The sequence below is a fragment of the Anoplopoma fimbria genome, chromosome 24 (assembly GCF_027596085.1).
Source record: "Anoplopoma fimbria isolate UVic2021 breed Golden Eagle Sablefish chromosome 24, Afim_UVic_2022, whole genome shotgun sequence".
NCBI classification, from domain to species: domain Eukaryota; kingdom Metazoa; phylum Chordata; class Actinopteri; order Perciformes; family Anoplopomatidae; genus Anoplopoma; species Anoplopoma fimbria.
In genome coordinates, this window is record NC_072472.1 from 19,808,682 (window position 1) to 19,833,153 (window position 24,472).

Consider the following 24,472-nt stretch of genomic DNA (forward strand, 5'->3'; position numbering starts at 1 on the left):
TTAGCCAGTTTTTGCTTTAGCGTGCCATTTCATGCTTAACAGCACCTCCAATTGCTGTGTGGTAGGCACAGTGGTGTCTCAAATCCATGCCTAGGTACTCACCGACTTGTTTGATGGCGGTGTTGACAAATGGGAGCCATTGTCACTAGAAATTTTAGTCGGTATTCCCCACCTGGGAATAATTTCTGTCATCAGGGCTTTAGCCACAACGGCTGCTGTTTGATGTTTTGCAGGAAAGGCTTCAACCCATTTGGACCACATATCAACTATTACCAAGCAGTACTTCTTACCCTCAGCTGGACTTAGCTCTATGAAGTCCATCATAAGGTGTTCAAATGGTCGCGTTGGAGGAGGATATGCTGCTTGATGTGTGAACATGTGTTGCACATGTCATGCAGCTCTGGCAGTGTTTTTGAGCAAATACTGAAAAGCCTTTTGTGAACCAGTGTTCAGTCATCATAGATAGCATCCCCCTTTTGACGCATGGTCTAACCCATGAGTACATGGTCAGAAACAACAGCGAAACAACAGCGTAACCAGCTCTGGAGAGGCCAGTGACTGGGTCACGTGATGCAGATCCATCCACATAAAAGACAAGGTCAGGATTAGGCAATGGAACATCAGAGAGATCAGTTCGAGGAGAGCAAACATGTTGGAGTTCAGCAATACAACAGTGAGGTTCACGTAGGTGGGTGGTTTCCCATCTCTGCACACTCCATTCTCCCCCCTTCTACAACAGCCTGATGTCAATCTGCCTTTTCATGGTGGCTGCCTGTCCCGTCTCCTCCTTGGCCTTGTTGTCTATCAGGGCAGTCATATGCCCAATGCCCATAACGTCTGCAAATGTAGCATTGGTCTTTTGCAAGGGGAGGGGCACTTTGGTTTTGAGCCCTTCTCCCCCTTCCCTTTCCTCGTCTTTGCCCTCGTCCCACATGCCATGGTTGATGCTGATGCTGTTCTTGTCGTTGCCATCTTGTCAGTTCTTGTACCTGGTGATGTTGTTGTCCTTGAGGCAGCAACTTTATCTGTTCCAACTTGGCCTTGGATGGAGTTGTTGCGGGTGCGGGCCCTCCGCAGGCTTCACCCTGCCCTTTAGAGGAGGTTGAGCCCCCTCCATGGGAGGATGAGCTGGAGGGTCCTGCTTTAGGGGCTGAGGCTTTGCTTTGGGAGACGTTCCTTTCATCCTCGGCTTCGGCCTGCTGTCCTGTCGGTGGAGGGCTGTATGGGGGAGGATGGGTGTCCAGATCAGGGTCCACACCAGACAGTTCCTTAAACAGAGAAGCATAAGGTGATGTATCTAGATTTGTGTCTGGAGATTCTTTATTAGGAGTGACTCTAGTGATTCTAGACATTTGCTTGCGTACTTTCCTTCTTTCCCTACGTTCCGCTTCATCCTGCCACATTTTCAAACACTTTCTTTGTTCTTCTGCATTTTTTAAATCCTTAGTTCTGATTTTCCCTCATTCTTTTCTCCACTTCATTCAATTTTGTTTCTAATTTCTCTAGTTGAGTTTTGCTAAATGATCCTCCTTGAGGAAACCCATATTCTTTTATCCATATCCCAACACCTTCTATACTTCCTGCTCCATATTTGGACTTCATGGCATCAGTGCATCCCCCCTCAGGAGGAGAAACCTGAGCCTTGCTTTTACCTGAACCCATAATCGACGAGTTCTGGTGTGTGTACACAACTTTTTCTTATTTTTTATTTTATTTTATTTTTTTAACACTGCGTCCCAGTGAGGCCTAGGTTACTATAGCTTAACCAAGATAAAGCTAAGACAGACAATGAGTTACGCTTTCCGGCGCAGTCACCTCTCTCTCAAACACTGTGTGTGAACAACAGTCACTTTTACACCAATGTTTCTTAGGTCAAGAAACTACCACACTCAGATTCTAATTAATCTGAACGTCCATTTCTGTTTTCCAGTTCTCCTTTTAACTTATTACTCTCATCAAAAGAATAGAATTGTGTTATACCTTATCCTCATCAAAAGGATAGCATTACTCTCATCAAAAGAATAGAATTGTTTATGACTATTCCATAAATCAAAGATCAGAACTTCAACGTCTCACCCGGTTATCTGTTGCTTTGTGGACTCAATCAGGTTCTTTGGATCACAGTAGAGATGGCCCAGGGTCGTCGGTGGATCGGTCCTCTCTCTCTCAAAATGTCAAGGTAGAGGCAGGAGTGTTTTTCCTGGATCATCAGTCACCGTTCCTCCGTCTCCTCAGGGCGATCTGCTATGGATCCTGTTCGTGACGCCAAAGCTGTGGTGGAAGTTTTCCAATACAATTTACTATACTAATACCCAATTTGTACTAGTACTATCTATGTCCCGAGATGAGTCCCAATGAGCGTTGAAATAATGATCCAATGACAAATGAAATGTCCTTGCGGTATTTTATTTCTTTGCATGAAAGAGCCAGAAGTTTACAGAGTCACCGGGAGCCTGCAAAGTACTGAACTCCCGAGTAAGGCTGCTCACCCCTCTATATATGGGAGCCGGGGTGGCCAGGCTCAGTTCTGAGTTAGCATCTCCTGACAATGAATGTGTGATGGAGGGGGGTATGAAGAACAAAAGGGGTGCATGAATATCAAAGAAGAAACAAAGGAGAGGAAAATGACCAAAAGGTGGGTATGAGTCTCAGGTGGGGAGGAAGGACCAAGGTGTGAGAGGGCCAAAAGGTGGGGGCATGAATGACAAAGAGGTGAAGGGACATAAGGAGAGACGAGGTTCTTGACCTTTAGAGTACACATCATAGTACATTTCATTCAAAACCTTTACACTATATACTTCCAATTTACACTAATATAATTTTCCATTACAAGCCCCAGATCGAGGGAGATTATCAGTGGTCTTGTATGTCTTCCATTTTCTAATAATTGCTCCCACAGTTGATTTCTTCACACCAAGCTGCTTACCTATTGCAGATTCAGTCTTCCCAGCCTGGTGCAGGTCTACAATTTTGTTTCTGGTGTCCTTTGACAGCTCTTTGGTCTTGGCCATAGTGGAGTTTGGAGTGTGACTGTTTGAGGTTGTGGACAGGTGTCTTTTATACTGATAACAAGTTCAAACAGGTGCCATTAATACAGGTAACGAGTGGAGGACAGAGGAGCCTCTTAAAGAAGAAGTTACAGGTCTGTGAGAGCCAGAAATCTTGCTTGTTTGTAGGTGACCAAATACTTATTTTACCGAGGAATTTACCAATTAATTCATTAAAAATCCTACAATGTGATTTCCTGGATTCTTTCCCCCCACTCTGTCTCTCATAGTTGAAGTGTACCTATGATGAAAATTACAGGCGTCTCTCATCTTTTTAAGTGGGAGAACTTGCACAATTGGTGGCTGACTAAATACTTTTTTGCCCCACTGTATCTTGCTGCCTGTTTGTTATTTCAAACTTTTTTTTCTCATTCACAGCTACTTGTTTCCTGATGGTCGCAGTTACAATCCTGACCTCACTGGTTTATGTGAGCCAACGCCTCAAGATCACATCAAAGTAACACAGGTGGGTTTGTTTGTGTGTCTAAAAATCTTGCTCCATCTGGATAAGCAGAGTAATGTTCATGGTAATCACTGGTCATGGGATTTCTTAGACTCCAAAAGCCAGAATACATCATGTAAACTCAGGGTTTCTTTTGACATTTATGTGTGAAACTCTTTGAGACCTGCCTGAACTTGACCAAATGTGTTGCAGATCAAAAAAAGAGACATGAGATGTGTTGTGAAATTATTTGACATTTTTTAATGTGCCAGTTCAGCCATGTTGGCTAAGTTTCAACTCTAATTTGTAATGACATCTACAAACATGTGCACATGAAATCCTCCAACTCAGGAACAGCATAACTTATGTCAAAACACACTTCACAAAAACACAAAGAAATAAGCAATCGTCCTATTCCAGTACTTTTTTGTGTATTCAGAAAGGGATTTCTGTCTATAGTGAGGCTTGAACATGATCATCTTTCCTGAAGTGCCATCACAGTTTAAAAGTGACCAGTGATTGCTTAGCTAGTGGTATGTACATCTAATCAGATGTAGTGTTGATGTTTCAGAGAAATCATCAAGTGTTTTACTGCTCGACTACTATTAATTATTAATGATGTCTGTCATAAACGTATTTTTTATAAGCCTGACCAGATAATGTGTGAAGAGAAAATGTTTGGCTAATGTTGTGTGGCTGAGAATTTCAGATTTTATGACATTTTGTGAAGTGTATTCCAAACAGAGCGAGTCAATTTTAAAGATGGGTACATAAATTGTTTACATATGATTTGCTTAACTGAGATGAAAATTAGACCATTTTTCCCTTTTGACAGCAGCATTAACCTCGACAATTTAAGGTTATGGAATTAGGGACGCAAAAGTGAAGAGTAACAGCTCAATGACGTACAATCCAAACCGTGAGCTTGTTGAGACGTTGCACCACTACATGAAATATTTCAGCACCATACACTTTAGGCGGTGAAGTATCAAATATGTGTATATGGATTCTAGTTTTCGAGATAAGCCATGATAAGAGCTAGTTGAATTCTCAAAATGCTTCCTTACTTATCTCTTTTAGCCTTGGGAAAACTGGACCATCTGTTAGCAAAGGAAAAGAGTTAATGCCTCAAACAATTCCTTGCGTCAGCAACATTTAAAGCGACCCCCCATTCGTCTGTTCATGAAAACAAACGATCACCATGACACCCAATTAGGTTCTCTTTGGTGACAGTTAGTCTACATTCCTTTTTTGATTTAAGTTCCAACATGGTTAATGAGGTAAATCAAATAACAAATTAAGTGCACATGGTACAAGTGCCTTTAGTTGTCCATCTACAAAACATTGTAGTTTCACTATGGCAGATCCACATCAACAGCAGCCACCTTTGCATCTTAATTACGTAGCCTAGTGTAAGTGCTGTTGCATTCTCTCATCGGAACGGTTGTCTTTTCTTAAGTCCTTGGATGAAATACATTAAGCGTTCATCATTTTAACTCTATGGTCATAACAGCTTAACCTTTTGTGCTAAATTATTTAAATTGTCTAGGATTTGTGTTTCAAAATGTTTAAAATGATCAGTTAGTTGTTAAGTTCCTAAACATTTCTCCAGACCTCCCTGAAAGGTTGGGTCCGGTCCCTTATTATTGATGGAAAGTCTTGAAAACAAAGTTTAACATTAGGGCGTGGGTTGGTGGGAAACTTGCACTGTATCTATACTATTTTTGTGTCTTTATATTTTTTTGTGTGTTATCTTGTATAGTTTGATATGTGCATCGTTTGATGACTAACAGCCAATTTGCTCTGCTTGAACAGGAGCAGTATGAGCTGTACTGTGAAATGGGCTCAACCTTCCAGCTTTGTAAGATCTGCGCTGAGAACGACAAAGACGTCAAGATCGAACCCTGCGGTCACCTCATGTGTACTTCCTGTCTAACGGCCTGGCAGGTATCGTAATGAACCATACTGCATAAACTCATTTCCAGATGTAATATTTGAACAAATAGATGCATGGCACAGGTGTTATTTTCTGCAAATATCAAAGATGATTATTAATATTGATAAAATGTATATGAATGAAATCAGCAATATGTATTGATAATATTGTGTTACCAAAATGATGTTGGTGCTTTAGCCCAAAAAGGCATTCAAATGCATTGAAAGTTAGCTCTGCTGCCATTTTAAGTGATGAGTCCCAACGGTGGCTTTTGGCCATTACACATGATCGTGGGACACTGTGGGTTAATGCCAGTTACTCTACATCCTCTTCATCACATCCTCTCTGTCTCTCTTTGAAATATTCTGTTCAAGAAACCCTCACATGTAATATATGAATTTTTTCCTGCTAACAGGGTACTTTTTAGATTTACATGTAGGAATGAATCTGGTTTGACAATTTAAGAGCAACTGCATATAAATGAGAAGAGAGAAAATAACTCTCTCCGTCCCTCAATTCCTCGCAGTGTCCTTTCATCTGGCCTATTCAGATTTCCCAATCATTGAGTAGCGGATATGAAAACTGAGCATGTGCACACAGTATATTCTGGTAATTCTGCATGTCCACAACTCAGGACACAAGCCTAGGAAACCTGCAATTACTACTCTGTATCAAGGTTTTTGGGGGTTGGCTGACAATCCATTTTTTATAATTCTTAGAGCTGTTTATATCAAAGACTTCTAGTCAGCAGACATACAAGGCCTTATTTTGAATCCTTGTATTAGTATTGAGTATGTATGGAAGTGTTCAATGGAGTCATTCTGTTTTGTAACTGGAATATTTTCAAGTAGAGACCAACAGTGAATCTTGCATTATTTATATGTTTGGTGTTTTACACATCTACTTTAGATGTTTGTCAGTGGAACTTTTGCAAGAGAGGACATGGAAGATGATTCATAGGACAATGACTCAAGGTTTTCTACATATTTCAGTCAGTCAGCGCTATAAAAGTTTCCATTTATCATGAGCCTTTAGTTTGCATTGTGTTAGTTAGAGGAGCTGATGTATAAATGAGCAAACAATGAAATACATTTTATACCATTCAAACATGTTCAAATGGATTGCTATATGTTTTACTCACCAACGCAATAAATATGACGTTTTCTATTAATGAAAATGTGACAAGTCACTCCAGTAGCTTCTGTGATAATGCAGTCAGGTTGTGCTCAATGTCACAGGAAGTCATCCTCAGGGGTATTTTTATATTTCTGTAGACGTTTTGCTTCTAAAAAAACAACAAACGTATACCTCAAATTTTAACACAACTTTTGGGGGATTTATTACCCCTGATCAAGTGTTTTTGGTCACAATTATCACAAGAAGAAATCCTACAGGGGCTGCAACGCATTAATTAACTGGGGATATAAGGTCCAAAGAACTTAAGTCAAAAGGTCTGCAACGTGAGAGGTCTTGAAAAACCCTGATTTAAGTGTTTGAGCAGCTTTTGGAACACACACACATTAGTGTTTGGCTTGCTGCTCTTGTTTTCAGGTTCATTTTCATGCCTACAAAGCTGGAATGCTTTTTTTTGGGTGGCTTCACTCTGAACATAGCTGTAGGTTAAGTAAATGAACACAGTCCTTCCAGAGTTCAGTCCTGTGCTCTGTAAACTCTGGGACTTGGCAGCACCCCCATTACAAGTGTTTGTTTGTAATACTTCCTGTTATGACAACTCAACGTGACCATGCCTCCTTCACAACCTCAGTGGTGTTTGTGTGTGTCTATGTGTGCTTCAAGAATGAAGTATTTTCCTCCACATTAATGACATAGTGAGTTCTAGAGAGAGGGAACCCTGCTACCCTGTGACAGTGAGTAACCCAGCAGTGGTCCGTTCAGGTCATTGACTCAGTGATGGTTCCCTATCTTCCCTCTCAGTCTGTATATTAGTCAGCTGGGGTGGATCAGACATACGCTCCTCACTCACAGCTGGCTGATGATCTGTGTAATTCTACATCCTGTTTGTTTTTGGTCTCTGCACAGTATGAGATGGTTCCCTTGTTTTAGCTATTAGTTTATCCTGAATCAATGGAGTGAGGCATCACTGAGTGATTCACTGGGGCTAATCTGTCTTTTATTACCAGACTTTAGGTTCTGTTTGTGTATTTTAAGTGTGAATTCAACATTGTCCTGATGCCAATAGAGGCACATTTTTTTTTTTAACCCAACCTCTATCAATACCTTCATTTTAACAATGGATAAAATATCTATGTAAAAAGCAGGGTGTCTTATCTGCCAAAATAAGCAGCGGATGTCTGTTAATACACTGTGTTTCAACAACTTTCACCATTCACATAAAATCTACAAATGAAGACCACATTATATTGGTGGTAAACATTTCAAATTTTTACAATGACAACGAACATTAGCCAAAAACGAAAATCAATCAATGCAGGTTTAAGTGTTTAGACATCAAAGTTACATATGATAGTAGGCCACTAAAGTATATTTGAACATGTTAGTGTAGTCCCTTTGAAACAATGGTTATTTTAAAGTAGACATCAAAAAAATGATTATATTAATTGCTTAACCAGTTTAGCCGAGTTTTATACTGGACATCTAGACACGTGCAAGTTGCTAAATCAGGGAAGAGTATATCAACACCCTGTTGAACAAAAGGAACGTTTTTTTCTTTATTTCAGAGCAAAAGTTAAGCTGGAGAGGATTCCCCTTCACCATGACAGAAGCTCAGGATAATTTTTTTTTAGTTTGTCTCTTCAGTTGAGTATGTTGCTGACACAATGGCTTCCTTCAGTGTCTATGACCATCATACCATCTCCTCCCGTCTGGGTTCCCTTCCTTTTAACCTCCCACGCCTTCCCTTCTCCACCCAATCTAATTAGGATTCGATTTCAAACATCCCTTTGGTGCGTCACGCGCCAAGTCCCTTACCATATGGCCACCAGAAAAGCAGCTCTGTTCTCTGTAAATATGTTCTGCCTTTGATTGTAGCCCCTGACTCAGTGGAGAGAGATGCACTGAAAACCCAAACCTCTTTCATCCTCATCCGCATGTGGTATGTGTACATGTGGCCAATGAATTGGCAAAACAGTGGAGAGGATCCACACAAACATGCGTCCAGTGTCTGGGGAAATGAGAGTAAGATACAGGGCAGTAGTGCAGCGCATAACCTTAACCAGGCGTGTCCCAGCTGTATGCAGCCTTCCTCCTTGACGGCCCAAGTGATTCCTCATGGTGTACGTTTAAGGGGTCCAATGTCACCACCAAAGCCGCGTTTGTGTACGTCTGTGTGTGTTTGCTGCAAAAATATCCAGTGTCATGCTAACTCTTTCCCTTATCGGTTGCAGGAATCGGATGGTCAGGGTTGTCCGTTCTGTCGTTGTGAGATCAAAGGCACAGAGCCCATCATTGTGGATCCATTTGACCCACGCAATGAGGGCAACAGGTGCTTTTTCCTGGACCAGCACAGCTGCCCCATGCTGGAGCTTGACGATGAGGAAGATAGAGAGGACTGCCTGGTCATGAATGGTCTGGCTAACATCAGGAAGGTAAAGACTTGTCGTTCTAGCTGGTATTTGATCTATTGAAATCAGATATGCCTTTTCTCTTAGCTGCTTGTTATGCAAGAAAAAGTCTGGGGCTATATTTGTCAAACTTCTAAGTATTACAAGGACTAAAAAACTATGAAATAATATATTAAGGAGAAATTAGAAACACATGAAAAGTGATACCATACAAAATCAGTGCCATCTTTATTTTTGTTGTTTGCATTCCTGATGAATGAAAAAAGAAATGTAGTAGCCTCCCATAAAATGTTAAAAATCAAATAGAAAAACTACATATCTCGTCAGTCCAAAACATGTATTAAATGGTTTGCTCTCATCTCTCTTTCTGTACTAAAGTGATCTTGTTCTGCTCCTATTTAAGACACCTTTGGAGCTCTCTGCAATTCGAGATAATTAGTGGAAGATTTCTGCTTTTATCTCTCAACTAATGTGTGTATTTAAGCAGTTTGACAAATACGAACAGATTATTTAGTCTCTAACAATGCGTCAACAAAACAACAGCTGGTCCTAAATGACTGAACACCTCTTTAAGAGAAAATGTAATTTTCTCTCAGCACTGTGCAGAGCGTCAGAACTCCCCAATGGTGTCTCCCAGCTCTTCACCTGTCAACCAACACAGAAAGGTCCACGGAGGAGACCTCAGCCACTGTGTACAGCACCTCGGCCTTCCCCCTGTCCCACCACGACTTGACCGCATTCACAAGGGCGCCATCCGCTCCCCATCTGCCAGTCCCACCGTCTCCCCGAAGGTCAGTCACACCATTCGCAAGATACAGAGAAAAATGGTTTACTATTATTTCCCCTCTGATAGTCACCTAAGTCAAGCGTCCGTAGGCTTTCACATAATAACTTACAACTCATTTTATATCAAAGCAAAGTTTAGAAAGTGCTTTACAGTATGGTTTGAAAACAAGACTAATTTACATAATAGTTGACATCCGGATGATTTAAACACAGGACACAAACACAATTGTAGGTAAGAGGAAAAAACAACCCAGCAATAAGGCTGCAAAATAACTTAATATATCATATTTGGCTTGTTTTTTTTTGTTTTAATTTTATTACCAAGACATCATGGTATGCGAAAATTGTTAAGATATTCTGTATTGCTGGTAGAGTTGGAGATGGTTGGGGAAAACGTTTTCACACAAGGTTGAAGGCCAAAAGTTAAAGATAAAGTTTCATATCTCACTTGCACATTTTTCTTTGGCAGCTCTAGCGTGCCATGACGACCTGTGACGATATAAAATAACATAATGTGTGGTATCGTTGCATGGTCATCATATCTGCATATATGTATTGAAGATTGGTACATTTTTCTGTATTCATATTTGTAATTTTTGGTGGGATAGATTATTTTAGCATTTGAGCATTTAAAAACAGGACTAAGGATCATTTGTGCACTGAATGTACTTTACCAACTCTTTGGTTGATGCAATTTGCTGGTTTGTTACTCTTCTTAGTAAAATTTGTTATGTTTTTTATTTTTAACTTTTTGCTGTTTGGTTTATCTCGTAGACTATTTCTGTTTTAATGTGGTGCTTGCATGATACTTTTACACTGCGATCTTGGCCAGAACCCCTTGTAAATGAGATTCAAAACCTCAATGGAATTATCCTGGATAACTAAAGGTTAAATAATAAATAGATAGATAAATAAAACATTTTTATTCTTTATTTACATCCTCAGTACTTGTAGCTTCCACAAACAGTAGCTTGCTAGTCTTCCTAGACTCCACACAAAAACAATAAGAGAACAAAAAAAAGTGTGATGTGACTTAGAAATGAGAATTTAGATTGTCTTCTGTCTTTTTAGTGAACATACCATGTCTCCACCTCTCTAGTCTTCACCAGGAATGTCCAGGAAGCAGGACAAACCTCTTCCAGCACCACCTCCTCCACAGAGGGACCCGCCTCCACCGCCTCCCCCTGAGCGTCCTCCTCCCATCCCCCCAGAGTTGCGCCACTCTTGGCTCCCCGCTTCCTCTCCCTTGACATCTTCCATTTCATCTTCTATGGGCACGCTGTTTGACTCCCAAATGGCCCCGGAGACAAGATGTCCCAAAGACAGTCACTTTTCAGATGCCTACAGGACTGGATCTGACCACCCGCTCCAGCTGGAAGCCACATGCCCCTCCCACCTGAACAGCAGACCACTCAGTTTTCCGTCAGCTGGATTTGGGAGGTTACATCACAGAATGGAGGGGACAGGAACCTCAGAGTGCTCCAAGGTAAGGCTTATTTATCAGTTTAAAAATGTAAGGTGGAGACTAACGCTGAGTATCTAAAAGCCTGTTTCTTTTTTTTGTAAAAGCAAATAACCTATTACCATGAAATTTTGTACAGACATTCATGGTTCTGAGAATCTTAATGACTTGGGTGACCCTCAGCTCCACTTGTGGTTTTAAATGAAACTAATGCTGTGCCCATGGAGAATGGACCGAAACGCTTGGCTTCTCTTTTCTGGAGCTCCGCACATGCAAACAACTTCACTCTCAACACTGTGCTTCCTTTAGTCCTCAGCAACACACCGGCTATGACATTGTTCATTCACACACCCAAGTTGCAGCTACTCAAGATCAGACACACCGGTGAAATACACTCTGGTTCAAGTCCAAGAAGACCAGGGCAGATTTTAGCATTTAGAGGGTATGCAACAGTGATCTGTGGCCCCCAAATGAATAATTTCATGATCTGACCCTGGATGAATAATTAACCACAAGTTGCTCTTGCAGGCTGTACCATTGGTGTGTGAGTGTGTGCGAATGACCATTTAGATTAGATCCTGATAGGCAGGCAGGCAGGTCGTATGTCAGCCTCTGCCATCTCTGTACAAATGTAATAGGCGGCGTTGACATGTAGTATAAAGCAGTTTGACTGGTCGAAAGACTACAAAGGCGAAAGGCAAGTCGACTTACCAAGTACATTCATGGTTAAACGTTATGTAATATCAGGAGACGTTACTTTCTATGTAAAAACCTGTGGAGCTAACATTACATTAGCACATGTACTAGTGTTAGCACATCTATGCTACGCTAGTAAACAGGGGCATACTGAATATATACACATGCTGGTTTTGCTTTGAAATGATTGTAACAGTGAATAAAGATCTACTCGGCTTTACTGGAACAGTGTTGTTACCTAATTTTATTGTCTTCTGTCTCTTTTACCGGGTTATGTAATGGTTCACTTTTACACTCTGTAGGTTTTAGTGTCTCTCTCTGCTGAATGAGTTTGACATCCTGGATATATCCTTCAAACGCATATCATAGACCCTGCTGTCTGCTTCTCTATGACATCGCTTATTCGTTCTTAAAATTTATATTTCTTTATCATCATGCATGACCATCATTAATGGTCATGCACTGCTGCATTGAATTCCTTCTCAGCAGCATTGCTTTTCCGTGACATAGTATGTATACTATACTAATCCCAGATCGTAATTCATCCTGCTCAGAGGATTGGAGAAAGCATCCTTTATTACCAGCAGCAACAGGGCCTCTGGTATTTTTTCCTCCTTGTGAGCCTGTTTGTTAGTCATCATGGTAAAATGTGGTCCTAGAGACACCTGTAGAGAGAACTACCACATAAGTGGTTTTGCTTACTTTTCCTGGTGTTTTTACCAGCCACAACGCTGGTGTTGTTTTCACCTTGTGAGTGTGTGTGTGTGTGTGTGAGAGTCATCACGGCAAAATGTTGGAACTACCTCAGGGTAGGTTTTGAGTACTTTGCCATGTGTTTACATTTCTCTCTGTCTGTCTGCCTGCCTATGGACATATTTTGCCTCCTGGATAGTGCAACAACAGTGTAATATGCAGCCATGAAACTTTACAGGTGTGTTGTTGAGATCAAAATAAAGGAGAAGATCGGTGTGGTCTGAGCCAGGGCATTAGAAGTAGAAGGGTATGAAGTGTAGAAGAGGCCATTGGCCTCCCCACACAACAGCCCTGGTCCGATTTGGCACTCTGCTGGTGTGATCCCATCACAAGATGGTCTGTAATTTGACATGTATCAGGTTTGATTGAAACAAATCATTTCCATATAAATAGTCTGCATCCTTTAACCCACACTGCATTTTGTTACGGTGTCCCAGGACTGCACTACCCCACCAGAATCAGGGAAGAACATGACATATCGAAAGCATCGCTTAAGTTTATTTTAGTTTATCAGTTCAGTTTACATTACCTTTCCAGGTGTTCTGTTGCTCTTTTTATAACTCTCCCCTTCTCTTGTGTGTGCAGCCCTTCTCTAATGGTGTGCAAGTCAGCGATGAGTATGACATCCTTCCCTCTCGGCCCTCGCCAACGCAGTGCACACTTGCCAGTAGCCAAAAGTGAGTACACACACACACACACACCCCTGCCCAAACACACACACAGGCACACACACACATGCAAAGTTTCATTGGATATATCCTGCAAAAGTTTGGCCAATATTTAAATTATTTCTCTGAACAGCACATCTGTATAATACAGGCAGGACAGAGTGCAGCATAAATGCAGTGGTACATTACTGCAACCAGTGAGCTCCTGCTCAACTTGTTTATAGTTCCTCTGATGAGGCTGTTTTAGAAACAGTGTATGAAAATGAATGTCTGTGTAATCAATACAGCGATGAAACATGCTGGACAAAAGTCTGTTTAATCAGTGGAACATGCATGAAAAATCTTTTCGAGACTCAACTAATGACAAAGTTCTTTGATGTTTTAGATTTGAGTAGCATTCAGTTTAACACCAGCCAGTTACTATTTGTGTAAAGCCTTTCCTTTTATTCTAAAATTCCATCTGATCTGAACCTCTTTTCTTTTCTCTGTGGTTCATACTCAGGGATCTTCTACCAATGAGGTCTATTAGCCTTAGGGAAAAGTCCTGGTTAGACACAGCTTTGAAGAATGATGGCTGAACCTCTAATAGCCTTTTAGCTTCAGCCAGAATTAGATTAGGTATTTCTATGTATCGGGCTGAAGTGGAGTCAGGGGATAGAGCTGTCACTTCTGATGAAGCTTGAGCTAAAGAGGGAAGCTCTGGTCCTGCTGAAAACAATTCAGTGTTGTAAAATATTGTAAGGTTGATAGAGTGATGTACAGACACTTCCCTTACACAAGGGGAAATGAAGCTGCTCGCATTTTGAAAGCATAGGTTATATTCACAGGTTCACATGTTTGTATTACTATTTATATGATCATTCCAGAAAAGCCCTAACCTGAACCTGAATGTTTATTTGGTCATTTCTGCATCTACTGGCTCAGTATACATGCTCATGTTTAATATGTTACAGTGGTTATGGTTGGATATTAGGCTGCATAGGTGTTTCTTGTAACTGATTAGCCAATGAAGGTCTTGCATCATTCAACAGTTCTCTGTTTAATCATTACCTACTGAAGCGCAACTATTATTGTACTCTGTACTTTTGCAGCACAATTACATTGTACTGTATCATAACTGGTGGGCAACTGGTGTGTACTGTACACCTGTACTGGTGTACAGTACACAAAATGTAAGTCTTACTGAATTTGGCCTGATGGCTGTGGTCTACTGTCTGTTTTTGTGGAATCATAGAGACTGAAGTGAGGATTATTGTGGTTTTGGGATCCCAGCTGACATAGGTCGAAGGCAGGGTACACCCTGAACAGGTCACAAGGCTATCACTCACATTTACATCTGCGGGCAATTTAGAGTAACATATCTTTGGACTGTGGGAGGAAGCTGGTGAACCCGGCCACACCGACATGAGGAAAACATGCTCCACGCAGAAGAGCCGACCAGCGAGTCTGGGTCCACAGTGCTAACCACTACACTACTGTGCCTACTGTGAGTCTGATTGACTTCATTTTGCTACAAGAATGAAGAAGTCAGCTCAAACACATGATGTCAAGAACTGCACTACCACACAAACTACAGTGTTGGACAGTGATGGATGTTTGTCCCACAAGCAGCTAAAACTTGTCCTGTCTAGGGGCTCTAAGTGTTCAATTCAATTCAATTCAGTTTATTTTGTATAGCCCAAAATTACAAATTTGCCTCAGAGGGCTTTACAATCCGTACACATGTTACATCCTCTGTCCCGGAACCCTCACATCGGCACAGGAAAAACTCCTAAAAAAAAAAATACCTTCAACAGGGAGAAAAAAGGAAGAAACCTATGGGAGAGCGACAGAGGAGGGATCCTTCTCCCAGGATGGACAGAATGCAATAAATGTCATGTGTACAGAATGAACAGCATAACAGAGATACAACACATTCAATGTATATGACATAAATGATTCATATAACAGTAGTAAGCAGAGTAACGAAGGAAAAATTAAGAATACTTATAAAAGCAGCAATAACTATAGTAGAATTAAAATAATGATATAGGGAATAGTATTAGTAATGTAACTAATAATAATAATCGAAGTAGCAGTGGGTGTCAGCCGGGTCACAGCAGGAGGCACGACCACGGTCCAGGTACAGCCACGATTTATGGAAACCTGCGAGGCGAGAAAGTACAAAGACTCCAGGGTAGAAGCAAAGCCAATAAGCGTAATAGTACAGGGAATAATAATAGTAATGTGACTAATAATGATAGTGGTAGTAGCAGTGGGTGTCAGCAAGGCCACAGCAGGTGGCACGGTGACACCAAATATAACCCAGATTCCTGGGAACCTGCCAGGCGAGAAAGCACAAGGACTCAGTAATGTGCATAAATAGGAGATTAATACATAAAGATGGAGGGAGAGAAGAGGAGAGAGGAGCTCAGTGTATCCTAGGTAGTCCCCCAGCTGTCTAGGCATATAGCAGCATAGCTAGGGGCTGGACCAAGGCGAACCTGAACCAGCCCTAACTATAAGCGCTATCAAAAACACTTCAAGTGTACAGCCTGATTTAAGTTCTTTAGTTCAGCTCAGATTCAGTCAATTCAGACTGTTGAGAGTTGAGATATCAGCATTTTATGGGCTTTATTTACAGTGATAAATCTTTTCAGTTGTAATCTGGAACACTGGCGTGTATCTGGAAATGTTGCAAATCATAAAACATGTTGCCTTACTTACAACAAACAGCAAGGTTATTACATGATGTTTATTTTTTCCATTTGGACAATAAAATTAACAATGCAGTTTATGTGACCTTGTTGTTTTTAAGTGGTGAAACATTGTTAAAATGTACAATAAGAAATGTAAAATAATGAAACGCCTCCTAATGGGACTGTGAAAATGTCAGAGATTGCACTTTTAAATGTGATTACTGTACGAGTGAAACTAATGGAAAGGTTGGGTTGATATATCATGGTCATTTTTACAGACCCTGCAACCCTTTCAGCAGCCCTGTGGTGGAGAGGGTGGAGGACGACTATCAGATCCCTTCATCCAACCTCTGCTTGAGCCAGGCTCCCATCTGCATCTCTGTACCCAGCAGGTACTGGCATTCTTTCAATGTTATAAAGCTGCTATGCTGATACAGCAGTGATGGTTCCATTAGATTTTAATTGATTTAAGATTTCTTCTCAATCAGGCATCCAGAGAACGGCTCTCCAGAGCCCTCCATCGACGAGAAGCCCCTGGAGCCTGGTGAGTCCTGAAACCAGCAATCATCTGACTGATGATCAAACATCTCAAGTTCTAAATCCCATCTAAGTGAACGTTACAATTAACGGGGTGACTATGATGCCCACAATTAGTTTGTACAAACTGTAAGATCATATTAAGACACCTTGCTTAATCCACACTTGAGTCTTTTTATACAATCAGAAAGAGTCATTTAATTTGTTTCCAATACACATCCGTCTTTTGTTGAAATAAAGGATCTTGATAACGTTAGAGTGTCTACTTCTGCCTCATTTATTGAATCAGGTGAAAGTCCATAACAACCATGAGGAACTATCTAATGCCATCGGCAGCATTCTTTCTTATTCACTGAAAAAAAGTATGTTCTCTGCTTCTGCTCCTCAGGTGGACACTCTGATTCGGTCAGGGGGTTGGTCTCACAGGTGGCACATACGGCCCTCTGCCCCTTCAACGCCAGCAAGATACCCTCTGACTATGACATCCTGCTGCCCCTGAAAGGTAGCCCACCTCGACCTGAACACATCCCCTCACCCAGCCACAGCTACCTGTCTGTCTCAGCCCATCTGTGTTGTTGTACCTGTCTTAACTGTAAAATGTCACTCTTGTCACGTTAAAATCACCCAGTGTCAAACATATATTATTGACTGCATCCAATCAATCTCAGGTGATACATGAAGGATATATGTCTCTCTTTTTTATTCACATGTCATTTTATGTTGTGAAGCTCAGTGTGATACGTTACAGGAAGAATATCAGAAGATGATTAGATAGATTCATATACTCCAAAATATCATTAACTTTGTATCATTTTATTAAAATTCTATTCTGCAGTTGGTGAACAGCACTTTTACATCTTCATTCCAGTAACAGCCCCTTAGCAGAGTTCACATGCTACCTATTTGAATTGGAATGAATGTAAACTATGCTAATGTGTCGCTGTAGACAAATAGCACAGCTATATTTGATGTCTAATAAGCACCACCTCTGGGTTCTGTTCAGCCAGAATGCCCACAACAAGTTTTCTATTCAGCCTTCGTATACCCACTGTCCCAGTCCTAGTTCCCCTCTCAAAAATATCCTCTCTTTACTTTTCTCTTAAGGACAGCATGTCAGCTGCTCTTTGACATTGTTTAGACTGTATAGCCGCATCAGGCAGCTCCTCGTGGAATTAGAAGGAATTGTGAATCAGAGCAGAGAGTTCAGTCTTGTCTGTGTTTTAGCGTTAGAAGACCCTCCGTCCCAGCCTCCTCCTCCACCGGCGAGACACAGCTTCACCGACCTCTCCTCCTCTTCTCCGTCCTCATTCTGCAACTCCTCCACGTCCTCCTCTTCTGTCATCGCGCGGCCACACAGACCATCCTCTGGACACGAGCACTTGCTGTTAACCCCTGGTACGCTGGCAAACTCTTGACATCTCGTTCCGATCATCAAAAATGTTGTGCATCTCCTACAGGATAAAGCCAATCTAATGATTTTTCTCTCACAGGGGAAGAAGTGTTGATTATGCTCACCAAATTGTGGAAACATCCACATGGCACACAGCATTACTTTGTGTATCAACAGATAGCAACAAACTCCTTTACCTGAATGTCTCTGTGTTCTAGGCACGGTGTTTGACATGCTGAACAGTGCTGCTCCTCTGCCTCCAGTCAGACGACACGAAGAACATGGTAAAGGCTCCAGGGGCTGCCTGGATTACGACCACTTACCAGCCAGTCAAGGTAGGCACCTCAACCTTATCAACCTCAAGTATGACTTATAACATGAAATAAGATGACCATAGAAGTTGCTTTGTGCAGACATGCAAAGTTGTGTGAACCTTTAAAATCCAGATCAGCTTAATTGTGTTGGTTTCAGTTTTTTCATTTCCCAGAACATATCCTGTTTCCTTTGAAGCAGGCAGACCATGTTTTACCATCTGCAATATCTGCAGTGAATACCTGAATATCTGCTTACTAACTTTGTAGGACAATGATTACTTTATAATAAAGGTCTAAAACTGTTAAAGCTCTTGTTCTGTGAAATCTTCAGACTTCTCCCTAACCACTAATAACACTCAAGTTTCTCCGGCGTGCCTAGGGCATTTTTTCCACTGACATGATTTTTCTCCTTCTCTCTCTCCAAGTATCAATGGACTGTCCTCAGGCCCCTGCCAGGCCGCCCAAGCCACTGCCCAGGAAGATCCCCCCAGACATAAAGCCCGGCAAACCCCACAGCTTGGAGTCAGAGAACGTCGACGCCAAAATCGCCAAGCTAATGGGGGAGGGCTACTCCTTCGAGGACGTGAAGCGGGCATTGATGATCGCCCAGTACAAAGTGGATGTGGCCAGAAACATTCTGCGCGAGTTTGCCTTAGTGCCCCCGAGACTGAACCTCTAGTCCAAGAGACACAGCGAAGCTGTGCCTCTGAATGGACCGACTAAAAAGGGCTCCTTCATTCTGCTTGGCCTGGAACTGTTGGAACTACAGTGTTCAACAGAATTATTAGTTTTAACAGATTTGTCTTTTGTTGCTGAACAGAGATGACGATGCACAACAAAGTGGCTAAAACCCAATCACAGTAGAACACAGAGAATTAAAAAAGGGAGAAAAGACCATCTGTGAATGATTTAAACCTGTGAAAAAAAAGGACCCAGGCTTGGTGTTGTTTACAGTGAGCTTTCTGCCAGTGCTGGCCTCTGGTTTTAAAATGCTCCTGTTTTTCTCCAGGCCAGGAATGTATGCCTGTTTTAAAGCCCTGATCCTGCTTCTGCTGCTACTGTCCCTTCCACACCATTCCACCCTTCACATTTAGTTTGAAGGGCCTTACAAAAGAACACAACATCTTCAGCTCTTTGCAGCTTACATGCACAACCAATTTGTAGGGAGTCATTTTTATTTACAACCAGTGGGGGGAGCCAAACTCCACTGTTTCTCTTCTCTTACTACTTTTGTCACTTTCTTCTTTTCATGTTTCCTGTGAACCAACTCCCTTCTCTTCCCTTGTCAATTAGACTGTCTTCAGTGTTTTTCCACTGTCTGGCTGGCTTATCAAGATCTGGTGAGTTGGGAGCAGTTAGATGGAGCCAGAGGATGCCTTATTGATTCACTTGTTTCCCCCAAGACCTGGAGAAAACTGTACCACAGCTCCAGAGAAGCACTTTTTGTTAGACTTGGTATCTTACTCGGACAAAAGAGTGACGATTAGAGAGGGTGATGTGCTTAGTTTTGCTCTTTGTTTCTGTTCCTAGACCAGGGGTTTAATCAGCTTTCTTCATCTAAGGACAGCAAGCCTATAAATGTATTTGTTCTGAATGAATGAGCTGTACCTTTGTAAAATTTCCCAGGACAAAAGACGAACATGCCTGCATTTCAGCTCAAGCATTTTAATGGTAGAAGCGGACCTGTTGTGTCGATCAATGTGCTCTGCAGCCATCACACTGCAGCCTCCTGTCTCCAATTCAATTACACATCTATCATATGTCCACATGTTTGAGGAATCACTCTCAGTCGGATTTGGAGTGAAAGTTACTTGATGACTCTGCATCAATTGAACATTTTTAGAGTTGTAGAGTGATCACAGTAGAGAAAAACAGAATACTGCAGAGCATTCAAAGTACGAGATGAGATGAGATAGAGTTAAAACCCCCTTACCTCAGAAACTGGGGTAAGGGGTATTTCACCACAAGAAGTCTTACCAATGCATGATCAAATGCAAAAAAAAAAATGTTTTGTGCCTTTTTCCTTTAACATAGTATGCAAGATGTTGCCAGACTTGTTACAGTGTAGTTTGCCATAAATCGGCTGTGTTTACTGAACTATTATTCAAAGAAAGATTAAAGGATCATTCCAGTTTAATATTTGGGCTTTATTTTATTGTTTTGGCCGTAGGTTAAAATAACATTGTTTTCACCTAAATCATTTCTGAGATCTATTAGGAACACAGGAACATCACTACATTTCTTTTTTTCCTCCACATAAGTTTGTCTAACCTGGTTTGTTTAACCCAGGCTGCAACCTCCACTTCTGAAAAGTGAAGCCAATGTGGAACATGCATTCTTTCTACTGGCCATCAGGGGGCGTGACTCCTCTGGTTGTATAGAAATCTCTGAGAAAAAAATTCATGTTCTCACTCTCTCACTTGTTTCAAGTCTTCTTCAATACAGCATGATGTCCATTTTGTAAATGATGTTCCATTTAGAGTCAAATAGACCATAAAGTAGGGTATGCTTTAGGGCGGGGCTACATTTTGATTGACAGGTTGCTACCAGAGTCATATACGGCGTCACTTCTCTATAGTTTAACCAAGTTTGTTTAAACCCTGTCTTACACATGATCGCTCCTGTAACTTGTCCCATCCGCTATCAATGTTGCTTGGTTTCCAGATCTCAGCAATTTGTTATTCTTACAGATAAAAAATCCCAATTATCCTGGTTAAATCTGCAATTAAGATTGCTACCTGTAGAGTTTTAAATGTGATGATTGATGACCGCTTGAGTCCCTTAAGAGTATTTGCTTTCATGAAAGTCACCTAAACGGCGCTACTTCCTAACTAGTTACAGCTAGATTTTTTTAGTAAAGACATCTTTACATACCCAAATGTATTGTGGGAAACGCAGGGCCAACAGAGGTGGATCCGGACAGTACAATGTGATTTGTCAATATGATTTGGTTCTACCTTTTTATTTATTTATTTCATTAACAGTTGATGCACACTGAGCTAAGCCTCTGGGTCTGTGTGTGGGTTTGAACAAACAAGCAGAGTAAGTCTTTTTATTTCCAAGCTATACCAGGGGACGAGCCTAGTAAACACAGGGATGCATGGCATTGACCCATTTCCACCTCCAGGCTCTCTACACTCTGCTGCTATTATTAGGTTATCAACATTTATTTGAGATAATGTATTGTAGTTTTCTCCATGGAGGAGCATAGACATGTTCATGTTATGTCTACTGTGATTAGGTTCCTCACAAAGCAGATATTACAGTGTTTCTGGTCAACAATTTCACAGTCTGGCTGGAAAGGAGAAAGCTCAGTTTGAACATCTTGATACTACAGCAGGAGGAAATGATTAACCCATACCTAATGATAGAGTTACCTTACTTTTGTTTTTACATCCACGTGTATTCATAATGAGAGAGTGAAACCAAACTTGAGTTGTGTTTTTGTGTGTTGTAATAAGTCAGCCATTTTAACAGGTTCCATTTTCCCATAGCAACCAGGTTGTCAAAAGTTGCTGTGTTCATGTAGAAATAGTGAGTAGAGCTGTCTGTGCTGCATGGTCAACCATGGGAATAAAATGATGCTTTGTGAGCGAGAGAAAAATTCCTTGAGCAGTACTATAAAGTGGAACACCACAGTAATTTGAAATGAACGTATGTTAATCTCGGGGCTTCAAACAGTATATAGAGAATTAGTGATAACAAGCAGAACCAAGTCTCTCATTTCTGTTATCATCCACAGTGCAGACAGATTCACAAAACGTTTTTTACCCCATGCAGCAAAGCCATAATAGTACGTCAGTTAAACAAAAACACACAAATGAACATATAATTAAGCACTTGGATAATGCCAAGTCATCAGCTAAGCAGTTTTATCTGCTCCCCTAATCACCATAGTTATTCACATTTCAGCATCTAGTTGATATTTTTTGTCAAAATTGACAATCCTTTTCGTATTGAACCAGAAAATCCTCAGAATCAGATCTGCAAGACTGCTCTTCTTTTCTAACACAGATTAGTGTATAGTTAATGTTACAGATTAGACAATGATTTAACCTTGTCCGGTTTATTTTCATTTAAACCAGCAACGTCCGTCCAGATATGAAATTCAGTGGCATTCCGTTTTTAACTTGAGGCTTGATTTTAGCACTATTCTGTTCTCAAACTTGAGCTACTCTGATCTGAGTATTGTCCATTCCATTGGACTTCCTTGTGAAGGGGGTAAGTGGCCTTAGGTTGCAAAGTAAGCAGTTTTTATTTTCTAATGCCATTTACGTATTAAAGTGCTCTGGTGACAAAAACGTGATATGATGATAATATGTAAAGCATAGAGTAATGTGCAATTAATTTATACATTATTAATGCTTTTTTTCTTGATATATTATTTTCATGGATAACTAAATAAAAAGTCACTATTTGTTTTATTGAACGTTTTGTTTGTGTCTGTGTGTGTGTGTGTGTGTGTGTGTGTGTGTGTGTGTGTGTGTGTGTGTGTGTGTGTGTGTGTGTGTGTGTTGTGTGTGTGTGTGTGTGTTGTGTGTTGTTATACCATGGGAGGCTTCTAGTGAGTCAAAAGAGGTTTTTATTTGTAACAGTAATGAAACAGAATTATTAACAAGTGGTGTCACGCGTGATTATGACTTCAGGGAGCTTCACACTGCCCGCCAGCTACTGCAGTCAGAACAGGAGTAAGCTCTTTGAGGTACTGAATAAGGAAGGAATGCTGAAATGAACTGGAAGTTATGAAAGAAAGTGAGAAATTGTCCCATCGGTGAACTCATCCAAGACAGAATGCTTGTGGTGCTCAATGCTACTGTTAACACTCCCTGTGGACTGATGGTAACCAAGAGTCATTTTTTATCAACCAAAAAATCTCTGTGTTTGTCTGTACATTTTATGAGGGCATTTAAGAGTTTTTTTTGTGCAGTTCCAACCCAATCCTGATTCTACTTGATTAGGTGTTGTGTGTGTATTCGAAGCCTGATATACTGTATCTTCTTCCTCTCTGCCATGTTTATTATTCCTCACTGTCCTTCTGCCAGAAATACTCACTAGAGCACCAAATGCCGAACAATCCGCCGCTGAAAATAGTCCCCAAAAGTGCACTATTTCGTCCTGTTTGAGCACACGTTTGCTAAAGACTACAATAACCAACTACTGAGCAATTCTTTCAATCTGAGCAATTCTTTCAATCTAAATCAAACTAAATATTTCTGAACAGTTTATAAAGATTAACAACATGAGTAAAGACAAAGATGATACTTTATGAATGTGTCATTTCATGCTTTGTTGACATTAACAAAGATTAGAACATCACATATATATCACATTATAAAAAAAACACTTAATATCCCAGTAAAGTAAAATCTTAAATAATTCCTGAAAACGAGACAAGACCGGGGAGGAATATTAGCTGGCAGAAGTCTCTGGTACACAAGCTCTGCCCATAGAGAAGGTGCTTAAACATTCTGCAATAGTAGCATGCAGCAGTGGGATGGCCAACATATCATATAGACCTTTTTGCAGCCGACGTCATAATTACGTCACCGACGTGCAAATCACCTCAGAGTGGGCCAAAGTTACACTTCGAAAGTGCCATTTCGATTTGTGTATGGTGACAATCAATATTGCATACATTTGGGATGATAAATTGTGATTCTAGCTATAAGCGTTTTAGAGATGAAAGAAAGTTTTGCTAATACTTTACCTCCTCAGCCGTCTCGCTGCTGCACCACTGCTCACGCTGAAGGCTAAACAATGAGAGAGATAGTAAGAAATGTGGCTCATAGGCTAAACTATTACAGAGATGAAGAGATGGCCTGCTTTCGAGCTCATCCTCTGCAACCAGTCGCCAAAGCGTGGTGGAACCAGTAAGCCAACCAGCGGATGTCTGGTTATTTAGCTGGCCTGCTAATTCTGCCATGCTTCCACACAACACTGGTCTCAGAAAATGATCCATACAAAGTAGCAATTATCTTGCGATATCAATGTGCTTTCCTGCGTTGTAAAACTTTACTTATTTTGCAACTGGCCAGTTTTTCCAGCTACCTTGCTAATTCCACCATGCGCTGGGTCTAGGGTCCCTGTGAAGGACCAGGGTACACATAAAACGGGGACAGCAGGTAAAGGTGGGTCAAAATTGGGATCATATCCACCCAAAGTATTTACAAAACTTAAATGGGTATTGAATTGAATATTAACCATAAGGTGTGCACTCAATC

The 24,472-nt window shown here is 41.0% G+C and overlaps 1 protein-coding gene across 1 annotated transcript in view; it reads left to right on the forward strand.

Annotated features, from left to right (window-relative positions):
- cblb (Cbl proto-oncogene B, E3 ubiquitin protein ligase) overlaps nucleotides 1-22,680 on the forward strand; it is a 60,228-nt gene extending 37,548 nt beyond the window's left edge. The window contains exons 8-19 of the mRNA XM_054625543.1: nucleotides 3,426-3,513; nucleotides 5,305-5,436; nucleotides 8,791-8,991; nucleotides 9,564-9,758; nucleotides 10,853-11,239; nucleotides 13,250-13,341; nucleotides 16,289-16,402; nucleotides 16,499-16,554; nucleotides 16,936-17,049; nucleotides 17,772-17,942; nucleotides 18,156-18,272; nucleotides 18,677-22,680. Of these exons, the coding sequence (XP_054481518.1) occupies nucleotides 3,426-3,513; nucleotides 5,305-5,436; nucleotides 8,791-8,991; nucleotides 9,564-9,758; nucleotides 10,853-11,239; nucleotides 13,250-13,341; nucleotides 16,289-16,402; nucleotides 16,499-16,554; nucleotides 16,936-17,049; nucleotides 17,772-17,942; nucleotides 18,156-18,272; nucleotides 18,677-18,930 (1,921 nt within the window). The 3' untranslated portion in view covers nucleotides 18,931-22,680. The remainder of the gene's footprint in view (nucleotides 1-3,425; nucleotides 3,514-5,304; nucleotides 5,437-8,790; nucleotides 8,992-9,563; nucleotides 9,759-10,852; nucleotides 11,240-13,249; nucleotides 13,342-16,288; nucleotides 16,403-16,498; nucleotides 16,555-16,935; nucleotides 17,050-17,771; nucleotides 17,943-18,155; nucleotides 18,273-18,676) is intronic.
- Nucleotides 22,681-24,472: the final 1,792 nt, after the last annotated feature.